Here is a 19080-nt window from a genome sequence, read left to right as displayed (position 1 = left end):
CATAACGAGAACTTCAAGCATTTAAGGAATTTTACTCTAAGACAAAAAATGAGAAGAAATGAGAAGAAGCTATATTGAAAGTGCCATTGGGCTGGCCAGTTAGCTCACTAGACTAGGGTGTAGTGCTGATAACACCAAGGTCCAGGGTTCAATCCTTGTACCTATACTGGCTAGCTGCAAAAAAAAAAAAAAAAAAAAAGTGCTATTGATGAAAAGTGCCAGTTATTGAATAAAAGGTTCTTTCATATCAATTCTACATAGACTAAATTGATTTCTTTCGGATGTACAGATATTAGGATTTTACTATCATGGGGTAAAAGTACCTTAAGTTTAAATTATAGAGCCTTTGGAAAATGTTTGAGTAAGACCTTTTCTTTTGATAAGATGCCTCTTTCTTTCATGGGCCTTTCTGCAATGCAAGGTGTTTTGACAGAAAAGTTACATTTTCTCATTTAGTCAAGATAATCACAATTGTTCTTTATTTTTTTCATCTCCTCACACTGCCTTTATTAAACATGTGCCAGCATTGGCGAGAGTAGGCTGGAACAGGGAAAAATTCATTCATGGACTGATGTTTTAGAACTTTCCCAAACTGATAGCAGTAGCTGCTTCAATGAGGGGGAACTGTGTAATTCAAGTAAAGAGTAGGAAGGTGACTTTTCAGTATAGCCTTTTAAATTTTGAACCATATGAGTGGATTTTCTGTTAAAAAAAAAACTTTTAAAAAGAAAGACCACTAAAACCAAAACAATCTCCCTTCAATATTAATGTATTCTGTTACATTTTGTACTGAAAATATTTCTCCAGAGTAAGATTTCAAAAAACTAGTTAGTTAATTTTTTAAGTCCTGTTACTTTAACCACAAAGAGGACAAAGTGGTCTGAGACTTCCTCAAAAAGAATAGTATATCAAAATTAAAAACTACTTTTACTGAGCAAAGTTTGCATCACAAAAGGAATCTAATTCATATAAGTTTAATTTGTAAAAGCTTTATGTAGTAGATTTTTTTTTTTTTTTTTTGACTGGTAAGGGGATTTGCAGCCTATGGCTTGGTGCTGTCTGCACCATGCTCAGCCAGTGAGCTCACCGGATGTTGAACCTGTGGCCTTGGCGCTATCAGTGCCGCACTCTCCCGAGTGAGCCATGGGGCCGGCCCTGTAGTAGATTCTTTATGGCAGTGAAAGATGTATCTTTACTAGGAAGCAATTTTTATTAGATAAATATGCCATCTCTTGTCATGAATTATAATTATAAAGCATTATTTGTGCTATAGCTGAAGTGTAAACTAATTGATGAAATGGTTCATTAAAGATAATCTACATAAATAAAAAGATTGTTGGTTTATGTTGTTTGTTTTATCAGATTCTTACCAGAGCTGAGAGCTAAATTACTACAAGAAGCAAAAGTCAATTCATTCATAAAGACAAAAGATAATTCTAAAGAAAATGAACTTATGAAAGATGAAAGAAAAACAATTTATACCAATACACTGCCAAATAGTTCAGTTTTGGGAAAGGTAAGAACTTTGGTTTTCATTTCAGCCAGTATAACTGCATTATAGTTATCACTCCAGTGACAAAAATAACTGTTCTCATGACTCAGATTCTGGATGTGTCTATTCCAGGAAATAGAAAAAGAGAAAAAGCCCAAGGAGATCAAAGTCAGAGTTATTAAAGTCAAAGGAGGAAAAGGAGATATCTCAGAAGCAAAAAAAATAGAGTATGAAAGAGTACATTGTCAGCAGGATTCAACTGAAAATGCCCATGCTATGTCTCAAGATACAAGATCTGTAATCATTGAACCACCAAACCCTGTCAATCCCAGCACTAACTCTAATGTCATGAAAGAAGATCCACATGGTGGAGGTTGTATGACAATGCCACCCATCAACATAACTAGTACTAATTTGATGACTGCAAATTTGAATTTGAATCTCTCCCACCCCAATCCAAGGTGAGCTGTAACAGAGAAGAGACCTAAAGTAATTCAATGTTCTTGTATAATGGTATTTCAGAGAATCACATTCATAGTGTCTGTATGTGAACTGAACTTGAAGAGGACATATTGAAATTTTAATTAAATAATGGGCCATTTACTGAGTGCTTCTTATGAATGCTATAAAAGAAATTAACTTTTCTCAGATATATAGATGTTTAATATTTCATTCATGTCTTTTGGAAAAACCTCATTTAAAAAAAATAGATTCTTAGAAAATGTCTTACCTTTGAAGAGAAAAAAGTGATACGGCCTAAGTTCTGGTATTGATGTACCTTGGTGTAACAAAGGCTTTATTTCCCTATCACAGCAAATTCTCTAAATGGAGAAAGGATTGTCAAAAATAATCTTTAATAGTGAAATAGTCTTTCAAGTTCAAATATTTGGGGAGAAAAACAGTGTATTGGGCCAGTTTAAGATTTAGCCTCTGATACAATGAGATTGACAGATTCAGTGGAATCAATGGTATCAGATTCAGTGGTATCAGATTGAGAGATTGGTACAATGAGTTTGGTTCATCAAGGGCAGTGTGATGGATGGTGAGAGTCTATCTAGCAAGGCATTAGGGCCATTTCTATATTTAGGGAGACTACTGTGATTCTAGGTGAGGAAGAAGACTTAAGTTCATTAGCCCAAGCAGATTCTAGCAGACTGGTTTGAGCTGTAGGTTGTAAAGCTTAGTGGTCTGCAGGGGTGGGCAAGTAAACATATCTGTGTCAGTCCAGATGTGCAGCAGTCTACAGACTGCAATAGCCCAGTTTTTCTTCAGGTGACCCCAAAACCATGGAGCCAGCGATTGTGGTTACAAGCCAGTCTTGGACAGCAAGCTCATAAATTGAGAAACCCCAGTAGTTGAGAGATACAAGCTCAGAACAGGTAGAAGGGAGCAAGAAGGCCAGCAGGAGTAACCCCACAAAATGGTTGTCACTACTGATGTTAGCCGTGAATTAGTTGTTCTCTGCCCGAGGATTGACAATTGCATTTTGACACTCAGTGTTCAAACAGTAGACTTCCACAGTATAACTTGTTCGTTCCTGAAGATAAAATGAAGGCACTTCTGGAGAGTTCTAATAACTTCTTATTTGTTTTTAATTAATAGGTTAACTGAAAGAGCAAAAAAGAGACACATTTCTTCACAATCTATTGGACGAGTTATGTCTAATAACAGGCAAGAGGATATAGGTCTCATTCAAGTAAGGCAAGAAGCTAGTCATTAAAATATGGTCTCTTTTAACATTACATGCCCTTTCCTTTTCTCTGTCTTTGGAGCACTAACACTTTTAAAAATGTGCTTTTAGTTTCTTTTTTTTTCTTCCTGAGATGAAAATAGGCCACCATTCCCTTAGTGTTTTCACAATTTTAGTTAATTTCCTATATCTTAATTTGTGTATTTAATGTGTGACTTGGGCAGAAGCTAAGATTTCCACCTTTAAAAGTCACAAGAATTTTTGTTTTTTCCCTTCCCAAAAATGATTTTAATATCTTACTTTATGGATTAAAAACAATTGCCAAATAGACACAACTGACTTTCACTAGAAAAAAATAATCAGTGTAGTTCATCTCCCCTCTCCCCGATTTTTTACATAGGAAAGTGGCTTATTCAAAATCGAAGCACAGTGTTATTTATAATAATAATAAGTTGAAAACAACACAAACCTATCCAAAAGCAGGTGACCAATTAAGTACATTAGGGTACATTCATACAGTGGGATACTACACATTACGTCATGGAAGAATGTTTATTGACCTAGGAAAGTTTTTATGATCTGTTCTGTTGTTAAATGTTCTGTTGTTAAATGTTCTGTTGTTAAAGTAAGTAACACAAAAGGTTTTCTAGATGCTGGGTGCACAATTAATTTTTTCCTTTGGGTTTTCCCAGTATCCATAAAGCATATCATTTTGTAAATAGAAAAATAAGTTATTAATAAGATTAACAGAAGCAATTTGTTCATCAGTATGCAATGAATAGTACTGAAAATTAAAAGTTAAGATTATGGTTCTTATGATCAAGACTATTATTCTCAGAATATTAAATATGTTAAAAACATTTGTTTTATGAAACTTTTATTGGAGTTTGATCTGTTCATATGTTTAATGGAATTCTATTCTATTTCTTAGTTATTAAAATAGTTGTTATGCCTATCATATACCATCCAAATAACTAGCAATTCCAGGTTTGTCATTCTCAAATAGTTACACACGTTTCTTCAGACTAACTCTTGTTTGTTTGTTTAGAGCCAAACGGAGAAGGGTGTATTTAATGAGCAAACAGGTCAAAGTGACCAAATGGCAAATGGGAACAAAAGGAAACTGAATTTTTCCAGATTTGACAGAAAAGAATTCCATTTCCCAGAATTACCTTTCACAATACAGTCAAAGGAGATGAAAGGAATGGAAGGTACACATTTGTTGCATAGCTTTACAAATCTCCAGATGATATAATTTACAAGACTTTTTTTGTAGTGCTACTTACATTTTATAGTGTGATTTAGGTAGAAAATAGTAAATTGCTGAGAAAAACACTTTCAGCTGACAAAATGTTTTTCTCATAGTCAAATAGACACTTAAAGGAGATAATTTTAAAAAAGGATTAAGACAGCTTTATTTTATTTATTTATTTTCTTCTGGTGGCTGGCCAGTACAGGGAAGACTGCTTTAAAGGGTAAATTTTACATTAGCTCAATGTAATTGAAATGTTAGAACAATATTTGAGGAAGGTGGTGTTTTGTTTTTTTCCAGCAGGCCGGTACAGGGATCCAGACCCTTGGCTTGGGTGTTATAACACCGTACTCTAACCAACTGAGCCAACTAGCCAGCCCTGAGAAAGGTGGTTGTGGTTCAGTATATGACCTGGAGTGAATCACCTTCCTGCATTTCTCCATGATTGTTTGCCCATATAGTAACAGGAATGTTATACGTGCAACCAAGCATTTAGTAGATTAAGATTTGTAAATTTAAGATTTATCTTAAAATGAAACTCTTTTTTGCTTTCAGTAAATGTTCTTATGTTTCTTTGAAGAATAGTGACACCTTGTGAAAAGCTAATATAATAGGAAGAATATAGTACTTAATACAGCTCAAGAGAAATTATCTGATCCACTTAATGTTATACTCAGAATGAAAAAAATAAAAGAAAATAAATGCCTTCTTTTAATACTTGGTAGACTATTTTTTAAAAAATTTCAGTTGACACATTGTAATTAAACATATGTATGGAGTACAAACTGATGTTTTGGTAGACATATATGTTGTATAATAATCAGGTTAGGGTAGTTAATGTATCAATCACCTCACCTCATGGATTTATCATTTTATTGTGGTAAAAACATTCATAAGCCTCTCCTCTAGCTATTATGTAATATACAAAACTTAACTGTTAACCATAGTCATCCTGCTGTGCAATAGAATATCAGAACTTATTCCTCCTATTTAATTGTAATTTCGTACTCTCTGTCTTCCCTCCCCTATCCCCTACCGAGTCTCTGGTAACCACCGTTCTACTCTCTGCTTCTACAACACCAACTTTTTTTTTTTATATTCCACATATCAGTGTGTGGTATTTGTCTTTCTGTACCTGGCTTACTTCACATAACGTAATGTCAATGTTGCCACAGATGACAGGATTTCATTCTTTTTAATGGCTGAATAGTATTCCATTGTGTATATATACCATATATATATATATTTAAATCCATTCATCTGTTGTTGGACACTTAGATTGATTTTATATCTTGGCTGTTGTAAATTGTGCTGCAATAAACATAGGAGTGCAAATATCTCTTCAACATACTGACTTAATTTCCTTTGGGTATATTCCAGTAGTGGGATTGGTGGATCAAATGGTAGTTCTATTTTTAAGTTTTTGAGGAACCTCCCTATTGTTTTCCATAATAGCTGTACTAATTTACATTTCTACCAACAGTGTACAAGCGTTCCCTTTTCTCCACATCCTCACCAATACTTGTTTTCTTTTGTCTTCTTGGTAATAGCCATTCTAACTGGAGTGAGGTGGTATCTCACTGTTGTTTTGATTTGCATTTCCCTGATGGTCAGTTGAGCAATTTTTTCATATATGTGTTGACCATTGTATGTCTTCTTTTGAGAAATGTCTATTCGGGTCTTTTGCCAATTTTAAAAATTGGATTATTTATTTATTTTTTTGCTGTTGAGTTGTGTGAATTCCCTGTATATTCTGGATATTGATCATCAGAATTTCTTTTTGAAATTTGTGAAAAGGTAAGTAAAATTTCAAGGTAGAATAACAAATTTTATTTTTTTATATATTTTTGCAAAAGTTAAACAGATAAAAGTGCTGAAGAGGGAGTCAAAGAAAACAGATTCATCTAAAATACCAACTTTACTTAATGTGGATCAAAATCAAGAAAAACAAGAGGTAAAACTATTTTGTTTATAGCTTTTACTGAGCTATATGTTGTTTAAAGCCCTTGATTCAGTGTATAAATTTAGTTATTTGGAAACTATATAAAAATTCAAAATTCTGTAATCTTTGAACTCTAGAAACAGATCTATATTTTCATAGAATTACCAATTACTAAAAGTTTCTGAAAGTTATTTTTGGGTTAGTAATTCCTGCCCTTATTTGAATCTTAAATGTTTAGAATACACAATATTCAGGGAAAGTAGTATCTGTTTTACTATATAGTCAAACATTGGGCAGGTAAGCCATGTCAGTAAAAATGAGTAATGGTAAAAACATATGGTTATACTGGCCACGAGCCTATATATATTTGTCTTTGGCCTTTTCTTTCCTTCTTGTTTTTGCCCCAGTTTATTCCCCTATTTCTGCTGTTTGTCTACTGTCCTATTTTCACAGATATTTGCTCTCAGCTAGCTGTCAGGTAATCCTGTTGAAATTTCCCCAGCCTCTATCTACCAGAGAGATTCTTGAATTTTATTTGGAAACCTTGAAGCCTTCAACATTCAAATGAATACTCTCTAAAGATACTCTTTTAAGGGAAAGAGATTGTACTGAGTGCCCACAGAATTAAATCAAATAGATGGCTTCCAATTCTACACTTGTTAGGTCATCTCTGTTTGTGACTTATCAACTTCATTTTCTCTGTTTTTAAAAAAATAAATTTATTACATTTTTATTCATGATAAAATTAGCACATATTTATTAAGAAAATTTGAAGAAATTAAAAATATAAAAAAACTGTTCTGAAACTATGTAAGAAAGCATTTTAACTAAGGCTACTGAATTTCTACAATATTTGGATAAGAGCATTATCAGACATTATTAGATGTATTCTCATGTGACATTTAGTCTTTACAATCCACTTTGCAGAAAAGAGATATCATAGAACAAGAAAGCCATAAAAGGTAAGCTTTTATTCATTACAAAAAGTAATAAGATGGCTTTAAACTTTTAAATTTGGGTGACTTACTCATGTTACAGCATGTTGCACAGCACACCATTTCCACATTTTTTTAGTGAATGGGTGAGTTGGGACTTCTGAATTTGGGCAGACTAGTCATGGGCTGCATGTGTTTATTCTGCTGTCCTATGAAAAACCCAGGAACTAAAATTACATTCCAATGCAGGAGGAAAGGAACTCTTAAGACAGTTCTGTCATTTTTAGGATAAATAAATAGATAGGAAGGGAAAACCCCTTCTTGTTTATATGATGTAGACCTCCTGAAAAGATGACCTTTTTAAAAGAGTGACTTTGTTGTAGTCATTAGAAATAACCAGAAGTCATCAGTGTTGGTTACAGTTTATTTGTACTACCCATTTAAATGTAGTCTGACAAGTGACTGAAACTGCATAGAAGGCTAGTCCACATGCTTTTAATAAATTAATGTCAGGATTAAGAAAATTTCTTAAATTTTGAGTATGTAGTTGATTTTAGAGGATGAGAGAATATGACGTGTTTTTCAAAACATAAGATAGGGAATAGCAACTTATTTGTTCTATTCTTGACTCTGCCATTGACTTGTTTTTTGAATTACCTAATCAGATCCAAGCACTTTTCAGATGCACATTAAACTGTTTCAGGCACCTTAAATGTATGTTAAAATAGTGCACACATGCATTGAGTAGGGTCTATGACCTGAGAGAAACCCTAAATTACTGTGAATGGATGACTTAGGCAAGAGAGAAAAGAGTTCATGCAAAGGTCACATTTAATTCTGTTTGATGATGATAATGAGAAATACTTTGCTAAATAATCTACCTGTACTTTATGAAACAACCACCAGGTGCAAAGTACAAGTATTTATCTCTGGCTGTCTTTCCTTAGCCAAAGACTCACCATTTCCTCAATTAAGGTCCTGTTTCTATTTACTTTTTAGAAGACAGGAAATGCACAAACTGAAAGGAAGAAGAACCTGCCAGATGTAGAGTAGAAAATGCAGCAGCTGAAAATTCAGGGAATCCCAGAATCACTGTATGGTTTAAAAGAAATCCTTTTTATTAATGTTACATGCACAAAAATACTGTCTAGATAATTCTACAGATATATCATAAATCCTGTGAAGTTATGTGTATATTCCCCTAAATTTGTTTTTAAATTTATTAATCTTTAAATTATTTTTGTTTCCTTAATTTGAACATTAGTTTATAAAAACTGCCTGACTGGTACATCCTAATAAAACTGCAGCTTACAGTAAGTCATATAATTTTATTCGATCATCTGTTATTTCAATCATGTTTGATTAGTGGTCATTCTTACCTTTGGCTCAGAGCTCTATAATTACAGAAGGAAAATTTTGTAATTGTATAATAAAGTGAGAGCCCAATGTCTGGGAACACCAAACATTTCTGAGCAAATGGGTGTACTTGATAAGCAGGAAACATGAGTTTTGGTTACACACTGAACATTTCTGGAGCAGCGTTTAAATCGTTTAAAAGGATGGAAATGAGGGTCGACCCCGTGGCGCACTCAGGGACTGCTGCTGCGCTCCCGCCGCGGGTTCGGATCGTATATAAGGATGGCCGGTGTGCTCACTGGCTGAGTGCGGTACGGCCGGTCACAAAAAGACAAAAAAAAAAAAAAAAAAAAAAATGTATGGAAATGAGCAAAGCGTTCAAGCAAAATTTTGATTTGACCAGCGTGTTTATCATTTAGTAGTTCACATTATAATTTAACGTTAATATAGTCAAGGTTTTGGCAGCTTATGCTTATATTCTTATCTCTGGTTCTTACTAGCTTGGTTTCTAATTTTAGGGTGGCATTGGCCATTGTGAGGGGAGGAATTTGAAGAGGAACAGACTTTTTTTTCTGATAGTGTATTTTCTTTTAAATAATCTTAGAAATATAGCTGACAACTCTTCCTTTTTTATTTAATATACAATAGAAATGTAATGTGAGCTGTTAAGACAGCCATCTGTCTACATTAGCATTATCCAATTTTTTGTTGTTTTGTTTTGTTAACAAAATATTCACTGTATTCTTTCTTTCTTCTAAGAACTCTTTTGATGTGATGCTTTGATTTGGAATTATAAAATCATCTTCTCTCTGCCTGCTTCTTTCTTGCTATTACTTAGTGGGTAACACATCCTGTCACATGACACACACTATACTTATACTGATCTCTGCCCTGTGTAGTCGCATTAGCTCGAGTCAATTACCTTCTAGAATGTTCAGGCTTCCTGAAGTGAGTTCTTAATGAACTATCTGACCCACTGTTTTAAAGGCTATCCATTACCATTTCATGATTAAACATATGTTCTGTTGGTCAGCAGTAAAATCATTTATAATATTTATAAAATATCTAAAAATGATATGGTATTCAGATGTTATTAAATTCTTTTATTATTTTAAACAATTGCCAGCACTCTTTCAGTTTCCTAGTTCAATCTGATAGTGTCTTTTATATGGTACGGACTTTTTCTATTTAATAAAGTAAATTATACAGCTCAGAAGCAGTATACTATCAAAACTCTGGATTTTCCTGTTCTTGAGAAAAATAATAAAATTGGATTACCTGGTGTTTTTACCAGGACTCTACCTGATTTTGTTTTTACTAAATAAATATGAAAAACAAAGAACATCTTTTCTTTATTACAATATTGTGATCTCTTTCCATCTCAGAAAAAGCTGGATTAGAATTAATAGCTGAGATTATTATTCATAATATACCTTTCTAACGGACTGTAACAGACTTAGCTTTAGCAACAAATCTCCTTCAGGGAAATTAAAGAGTTGTCCTCTGTGGTAGTTTCAACAGGTATAAGTCTTGCCCATTGCCTGTTGCATTTATATATTTGTTGATGCTTACACCAATATCAAAGATTGTCAGTTTTTAAAATCAATTTTACAAAAATGCCTACTGGGATTTTGATCAGGATGTTTTAAATCTATATATAAATTTGAAGAGAATGAATATCTTAATATTGAGTCTTCCAACCCACAAGCATGATATAAACTCACCAGTTATTTAGATCTTTAATTTCTCTCAGCAATATTTTGTAGTTTTCAATGTAGTAGTCTTATACATTGTTTGTTAAATTTATTCTTATGTATTTTGTTTTTTGATGCTATTATAAATGGTATTGCTTTTTAACTTCATCTTCCAGTTGTCTGTTGCTAGTATACAGAGGTACAATTTGTTTTTCTATATTGATCTTATATCCTGAGACCTTGTTAAATTCACTTCTTAGTTCTAGTAGATTTCTTTTCTTGCATTCTGTCTTCCTCCCTTCTTCCTTTTCTCTCTTCCTTCCTTCCTTTCTTCTTTTTCTTCTTCTTTCTTTCTTTCTTTTTTTTTTTTTTGTATATTCCTTATGATTTCCAAATAGGCACTCATGACATCTGCAGATAAAAACAGTTTTATTTCTTCCTTTCCAATGTTTATGCCTTTTATTACTTTTTCTTGCCTTATTGCACTGGATAGGATGTGTGATACAATGTTTAGTAAAACTAGTGAGAGTGGACATTCTCGTTTTTTTTTTCCTATAGCAGAAGGAAAGGATTCAGTTCTTTCCGACTGAGTATGTTGTTAGTTGTAGGCTTCATGTAGATGACCTTTATTAGACTGAGGAAGTTTCCTTCTGCTCCTTTTTGCTGAGAGTCCTTACCATGAATCAGTGTTGAATTTTGTCAAATGCTTTTTTTGTATCTACTGAGATATTCTTATGATTTTCCTCCTTTATTCCATTTGGGTGAATTAGATTAATAGACGTTCAAATATTAAAACATCCCTGTATTCCTGGGATTAACTTTCACTTGATCCTTTCTATGTTGGATTTGATTGGTTAATATTTTATTAAGGGTTTTGGCATCTATGTTAATAAAGTATTTTAATTCATTTTTTTTCTTGTATTGTCCTCATCTGGTTTTGTTATCTTTGTTATGTTAAAAATACGTCATAAAATGAGTTGAGAAGTATTCCCCTCTCCTCTCTTTCCTGAAAGAATTTGTGAAGGATTGATTTTATTTCCTCCTTAAATGTTCGTTAGAAATCAGCAGGGAGGCCAACAGGGCCTGGAGTTTTCATGGTAGAAAGGTTTTAATATACAATTTCAATTTCCTTAAAGTTATTTAATAAATATAGGGATATTCCAATTTGATTTGTTTCAGTTTTGGTAATTTGCCTATTTTAAGTAATTTATTCATTCCATATAAGTTGCTGATTTTATTTGCATAAAATTTTTTATCATTTTCCCTTGTTATCTTTTTAAAGTTGGTGGGATCTAGGTGATGTTCCCTTTATCATTCCTGGTGTTGGTAATTTGTGTTTTTCCTCTTCCTTTTTTTTTTCTTAGCAAGTATAGATAGAGATTTGTCAATTTTGCTAATATTTTCAAAAAGCTAGCTTTTGGTTTTATTGGTTGTTTCTATTGTTTGTTTTCTATTTTTTTTTTCTTCTTTTTTTGTGACCGGTAAGGGGATTACAACCCTTGGCTTGGTGTTGCCCGCACTGCGCTCAGCCAGTGAGCGCAGCGGCCATCCCTATGCAGGATCTGAACCCACGGCGGCAGCGCTGCTGCGCTCCCAGCACCACACTCTCCCGAGTGAGCCCCAGGTAACAGCCCATTTGTTTTCTATTTTATTGAATTTTGCTTTTATCTTTATTATTTCTTCCTTCTATTTATTTTGGGTTTAATTTGCTCTTCTTTTTCTAGCTACTGAAGGTGGAGGCTGAGGTCATTGATGTGAGACTTTTCTACTTTTCTAATATTGTTACCAAAACCCCACAGGTCCGTTTGCTCACTGCTCAATAGCCAATAATTGAGAGACAAGTGTTGGTTTAAGGAAAGGTAGCCTTTAATCAGGAAGCTGGTAGCCTGGGGGAATGGTTGACTTATGTCTCAAAGACCGTCTCCACTTTTCCCAGACTTGCCAAAGGGTTTTATAGGGACAGATGGTAGGGGGGCTGATTCATGGTGATCTAAGCAGGGATGTGCCAGCATAATCATAAAATTGCTGATAAGCATCAGAGAACTTCTCAGGTGGGAACTGACTGATGATGGCCATCCTCCGTGAAGTCAAGTCATGGATTCAGTTCCTGTTAACCTCAAAAAGGTCTAGTTAGTGACTTGTAAAGAATAGCTACCTGGGTTAATAATTTCTTCTATAATTATTCTGTGTACAGTGTGAGCAAAAGCCATTATGTTCTAGCAATCATGTGAACAAGAATCATTCATTGTATTCTAATGTCCAGCTGCAAGCTATGCGGTTTAGGTTACAAGAGTAAGAAAAAAATACTTTTAAATTTAGAAGTTAAACAAAATGGAGTCTGTTCAGCCTGTTACAATATGTGCATTTAAAACTTTAAATTTCTCTCTTAGCTGCATCCCACAAATTTAAATGTTGTCTATTAATCAGTATATTTCCCAATTTTCCTTTTGATTTTTTTTCATTTGTTTAAAAGCATGTTGTTTAATTACCAACTATTTGGGGCCATTTTATATATCTTACTGTTACTGATTTTTAATTTAATTCCATTGTGGTCAGAGAATATACTCTGTCTTATTTCAGTTCTTCTAAATTCATTGAAACTTGTTTTATATCCCACCATATGGTCTACTTTACTGAATATTTGCATTTGAAGAGAATGTTATTCTGCTAAAGTTGGCTGTAGTGTTCTATAAATGGCAGTTAGGTCAAGTTGGTCAATAGAGCACTTAGGTCTTATATCTTTACTGATTTTTCAGTTTGCTTGTTTTATCAATTACTGAGGGAGGAATATTGAAATCTTCAACCATAATTGTGGATCCGTCTGTTTTCCCTTCCATTTCTATCAGTAGTTGCTTTATGTATTTTGAAGCTCTGTTATACTTAGTACTATTATATTTCTGATGAAATTGAATTTATCTGCTAGTCAGTGCCTGGAAACAGTTGTTTTATATATTTTGTCCAAATTTATCATTGTTTAGGTTAAGACCAATACCTGTTATTTTATCACAGCTGGAAATGGAAGTTCAGTTAAAGAGTTCTTGCAGGAGATCTAGTCACTAGAGTGAATAGTGGAGATCTACAGATTAACAGAATGACATTCATCTTAAGAATTTTTTTTTTTTTGTGTGTGTGTGTGACCAGTAAGGGGATCGCAACCCTTGGCTTGGTGTCATCCGCACCGCGCTCAGCCAGTGAGCGCACCGGCCAGCCCTATATAGGATCCGAACCCGCGGCGGGAGCGCCGCTGTGCTCCCAGCGCCGCACTCTCCCGAGTGAGCCACGGGGTTGGCCCCATCTTAAGAATTTTAAAGAACTTTTAGAGTAACTACTAAAAGATATAGTTCTGTTTTATGTAAATTACTACTGATTGATTGTCTGATATTTTATTTAAAACCATACCTAAGGGTATAGATATGGGGACAGTAATTTGTCCCCTTATTAAAATAAGTAGGGGCTTGCCCATACTTTTTTTTTTTTTTTTCATTTCATCCTTATTCCAGTTACTTACATGTAAACTTTTTTGCCAATAGTATAATGAAACATCAGCAATGAGGGGCTGGCTGATTAGTTCACTTGAGAGAGCGTGGTGCTAGTAATGCCATGGTCATGGGTTTGGATCCCCTTACCAGCCGCCAAAAAAAAAAAAAAGAAAAGAAACTTCAGCAGTGAATGTAGTTGGATATTTTTTGGCTGATGATAACTTGTCAAAGGTATTAGTCAGGCAGGTGTGTTTGGGTTGTATTTCTGGTCTGTTTTCGTTTTCCATATATGACTGTCTTGTAAACCTTTGTTATGAGGCACTTAAAAAAAAATGAATCGTTGAAGTAGTGAGCTTCTCACATCAAAAATGAAAATAACTTATGGTGGCTAGAACATGATGTTAGGATAGGGCTCAGAGAGTCTTTGATAGAAGATGTAATCTTGATTTCTGTGCTTGTTATTTCTATTTCATCCTTGCAGCATTTTCATAAACTCTGATCAAGGAGTTGGATTTCCAGGGTCTGAGTAACAATAGTTTAAAGTGTAGTTTCAGTGCCTACTAAGCCACAGTTGTGGTAGATTGCTGCAGAGTCAACATTTTTCTCAAATTCAAGCTTCAGAATGTCATACCTTTTTAGAAACATAGTTCTACGTACTTAGGAAGAAACTAAACCAGTACATAGGAATGCCAAGAAGAGTAAAAGTTGGTCAAATTCAGAATCATACAGATGCCCAAAGTGTAAATTAAATGGCTCTAACTGGATATTGGGCCATGTTATTAAAACAACTAGCAGAATTGAATTGGGAAGCAATCAAGAAATCTTAGGTGATGTGGGAGCCATAAATTACAAGATGATAAAAGATAGCAAGAAAGTATTCTTTGATTTTAATAAAAGGCAAACAATAGAAACAAAATATCCTACTATCCCACTAACCTCCTAACTGCCTACCTTCTCCTGCAGGGCTAGGGAGAGCCTTAACTGATGACTGTGACATGCAGAGGATTATAACAACTTTTCTTCTTTTTTCAAAAAGTAATCCTGAGGTCAGAAAACTAGAAATATGCACTTATGGTGGGTAGGATGGAAGCCAAACTAAAGAGAAGAGGACACAGCTAGTAAGAGTTCTTCAGGTTGTGTTCTATTCAGACTTGTTCAGTATATTGTCATTCATCCTAGGATTTGTCAGAAGTAGTTGGTATTGATTAATTTTGAACTCTTATTTGGGAAAACTCTCAGAGAACAGAAAACTGTAGCACCCTTCTTAAAAATATCTTGGGCAAAAAAATAACAGATTTGTTCAGCTTAATTTTGAAAACTGGAGACCTAGAAAGAATCTCCAGATAGTTGATTTACAGTCATCTGGAGGAACAGTAGATAATAATCACTATGAATTTGTTATTTTATCTGGTTAGTTTCTCTTACTAATAGTTTAAAGAACCATGTAAACAATGGGAAAGCAAGAGATAGGATGTTTTGTAGTTCAAGTAATCAACAAGCATTTGAACTCAGTTCTTAGACATCTCTTTTCTGTCTACACTCCCTTCGTGGTCTCATCCAGACTCATGGCCTTAAATACTTTTTATATGAGAATTACTCTCAAATCTCTCTCCGTGCCTAGACTTGACTCCCAAACTTCAGACTCAGATATCCACTTGCCCATTCAACAGCTCCATTAAAGCATGCAATAGGTATCTCGAAGCTAAAATGTCCAAAATTAAGGTCCTGGTCTCTCTTTCCCACTCCCACTTGCTCCCCTCAGTGTTTTCCACATTTTAGTGAAGGGCAACTCTGTTCTTCCAGTTGCTCAGCAGGAAAACCTTGGAATAATCCTTGACTCCTTTCTCTCATTCCTTACATTATTTCATCTCTATCTTCAAAGTATTTTCAAGATGACAGCTTTTTACCCCTCCACTGCTATTCACATCTCTTGCCTGGAATTTGTAGAAATCTCCTAACTGATCTTACTGCTTTCACCCTTATTTAACCTCTACTTTCTTATCAATGCACTGCCTGGATGTTCTTAATGAAAAAAGCAGAGGATGTCATTGCTCTTCTCAAACCCCACCAACGGCTTCTCACTTCTCTCAGAGTAAAAACCACAGACATTACAGTAACCTACAAGGCCCTACACTGTATGTCTCTACCCCTTCTTTGACCCCATTTGCTACTTCTCTTCATATTGTTCATTCTGTTCCAGGCCCATTAGCTCTCTTGCAGTTCCTAGAGCACAACAGCTATGCTCTTGCCTCAGAACCTTTGCTTTTGCTGTTTCCTCTGCCTAGAAATTTCTTTCTCCAGATGTCTGCGTGATTTCCTCCTTCACCTCTTTCCAGTTTTTTAAGATAACCTCTCTACCGATCTTTATTCATATATAAAACCTCCCCTACCAAAATAATATTATATAATTATAAAATTATAACTTTCCCCATTCCTATTCCCCTTTCATATTTGCTTTTTTTAATACAGCATTTCCCTATCTGACAAGATATACATGTTACTTATTTATCTTGTTTATTGTCACCACCCACAAAAATATGATTCCATAAGGGCATGGATTTAGTGTTTTGTTCACTGCTGTATTCTCCATGCTTTGAACAGTGCCCAGCATATATTGGCGCTCAATAACATTTGCTTTGTGCGTGAACGAACAAATGAATGAATGGATTTATTAAGCACCCCCCATAGTAAGCCACTTGAGAAACAACAAAAGAAGAATGAAGTATGGGCAAATTTTACTGGTGGAATATAATATGCTCTCTGTAGTATGCTAGTATTAATTTAGTTTTCTAGATAGCGGTATATAGAATGTAGGTATCCAGTAGCTATTACATGGTCTTATATGCCTTTCACTCAAGAGAGTAAGGATGATTCTGTTCTTTTTGAAGTCATATAGTCCTAGTCTCCTCCAGAGGGAGCCCAAGATCCAGGATTTTCAAGATCTGGAGCCAGTCTTGCCCTGGCCTAACAGAGAAGTCATTTGGTCCTCCATTGGACTAAACTGGTGTATGAAAATGGGATACTAATACAGCAGCACTTTTTGCTCTAAATCCCTGAGATAAGAGATGCAATAAAAATGCAAGGTAGGAACTGGGTTTTCTCAGATGGATGACATTTCAAACCAAGCCCTAGTATGTTTATATAATTTCAGACAGCATTTACTCTTGGGCGTCTCCTTTGAGTAATTTCTTTGTGGCTACTAATTATTTCACTGGACAGTGTTATTATAATGTTAAAAGCATCTGATGCCTCATGAAAAACTTTAAAAACAAGATTTATTGTGGAATAATTCTGCTATTAATGATCTTCCTTGGTGCAGTGGATTGAATGACCCCAAAGTCATTGAAGCTTAATCCCCACTGCAACTATTGAGAGTGGGAAATCCTATTATGGTAATTGAAAGGTGGGACCTTGAAGAGGTGATTAGATTGTGAGGACCATGTCCTAGTAAATGGAGTAATATGTTGATGATTTAATGGTGTTCGTGGCCCTTGTTTTGAGGGCTTTAAATGGAGAGTGCATGAGGAGCTATCTCTCTCTCTGCTCCTCCATTCTGTCATGTGAGACACCTGGGTCACTATCACCAGCAACAAGGCCTTTACCAGATGTGTTCCCTGGACTTTGGACTCCCCAGTCTCTGAAACTGTAAGCAATGAATTTTGCTTTCTTACAAATCACCCAGTTCCAAGTATTTTGTTATAAGCAACAGAAACGGACTCATACACTTGGATTGTTGTTGAGTTTGGAAAATTGGTTCCTTTAATTTCTGTCTATCCTCCAAACAGAAAACTAGGTGGTACAGTAACAGAATATTAATTGAAACTATACCTATAAACTCCTAGGGATTCTTTCTTAAAAAAATTTATTAAACATTCCATTTTTATTAAAAGCCATATAGTATAATAGTCAGAGTCCTGATTAGCATCAGACTGCCTGAGTTTGAAAGCACGTGCCTGAGTGGTTAGTGCCTTTACCACCTCTTCACTGGGAAGTGTGTGTATGTGTGTGTGTGTGTGTGTGTGTGTTGCTTTGTTGCCTCAATTTTCCCAGCTAGAAAATAGGGACAAGAATAGCTTACCTCTTAGAGATATTGTGAGGACTCACTGAGATAAGATTTAACCCACTTAGGGCATAGTGAGTTTATGCTGATGAAATCGAGTTGTTCACAGGGCCTCTGGGGTCTTCTTCAAGGATACAGAATTATGTTCTTTATTTTAGTTCTGTTGTTCAAGTTGTATGAGTTTATCCTGACTTTATTCCCTTTGGTAACAAATTAGGTCTAGAGGTGTCCTCTACTCTTGTTGCATACTGCTTGTGACATTCTGAGGGTATCTGTGCATTAGTCTCCATTTATTCAGACATGAAGTTGGCATGAGTGATAAGTACATCAGTATCTGCTCAGCATGTATAAAATGTTTCATTAAATACAAGAATAAACATGGCATTTAGAGTTTTCAAGGAGAATTATATAATTTGTCTCCTATTAAGGTTGGGAAGAAAATTAATCTCTGGAGACTCAGTAGTCCTTTTTAGAGTTGTGCCATGTCAAAGGGGGGATGCTAGTAATGTACTTCTTTTCCATCCTGGGAAGATCAAGTCTAGACCAGCAATTCCCAACTTTTACCTTCTGAGGCTACATTGGATTTTATCAGAATCTTTGTGCATTAGTGGAGTTTGTAAGGTGATGTTACAAACTTAGTTGTGGTAGAGTGTTGAGTGGAGGAGTTACTGGTTAATTTAGGCAGATCCAGGTTTTATGGAGTCTGAAGCTTTTAAATGAGGACCCTTTTTGAGAAAAAGAATACAAAATTTTAAAAACAAAATTTCTAGGGCTGCTTCCTTGGCTTTGGAAGGAGCCTGTGCAAGGGAGGGCCTACACTGGCTTCTCAGGAAATAGGTCTCTGCTGATAGGATTGCTGCCACTTGAGTCTCCATGGCCATCAAAATTCATGAAGAGAAGTGGGTTATGGCAGTGGCAGTGGCAGCTGAATTGGCAATCAAGTGAAGGCTGTTGGGTAGGCATCCATGTCAATTGAGATGATTGGGAGTCCTGGCTGTATTCCTTTGCTATGTGTTATCGTAAATGGAGTGGGTTACAATTGGTGGCTCAGTGGGTTGCTGCTATGTAACACTCATTTCCTTTAATTTGGAAGAAGGGACATGGAATATAGTCGTAGGGATAGTGAGTACCCCGCTGCATTTAAAATTCCTTGAAGAATAAAATTAATATTTGGTTCATT

The 19080-nt window shown here is 35.0% G+C and overlaps 1 protein-coding gene across 1 annotated transcript in view; it reads left to right on the top strand.

Moving 5' to 3' along the window:
- The window catches only part of CDKL3 (cyclin dependent kinase like 3), a 50481-nt gene extending 42117 nt beyond the window's left edge, over positions 1-8364 (top strand). Inside the window, exons 8-13 of the mRNA XM_063086640.1 lie at positions 1363-1516; positions 1625-1953; positions 3095-3188; positions 4231-4393; positions 6291-6388; positions 8311-8364. Coding sequence (XP_062942710.1) covers positions 1363-1516; positions 1625-1953; positions 3095-3188; positions 4231-4393; positions 6291-6388; positions 8311-8364 — 892 coding nt within the window. The remainder of the gene's footprint in view (positions 1-1362; positions 1517-1624; positions 1954-3094; positions 3189-4230; positions 4394-6290; positions 6389-8310) is intronic.
- The last annotated feature ends 10716 nt before the right edge of the window (positions 8365-19080 follow it).

The sequence above is a fragment of the Cynocephalus volans genome, chromosome 2 (genome assembly GCF_027409185.1).
Source record: "Cynocephalus volans isolate mCynVol1 chromosome 2, mCynVol1.pri, whole genome shotgun sequence".
NCBI lineage: Eukaryota > Metazoa > Chordata > Mammalia > Dermoptera > Cynocephalidae > Cynocephalus > Cynocephalus volans.
This window is presented reverse-complemented; position numbering and strand designations above follow the sequence as displayed.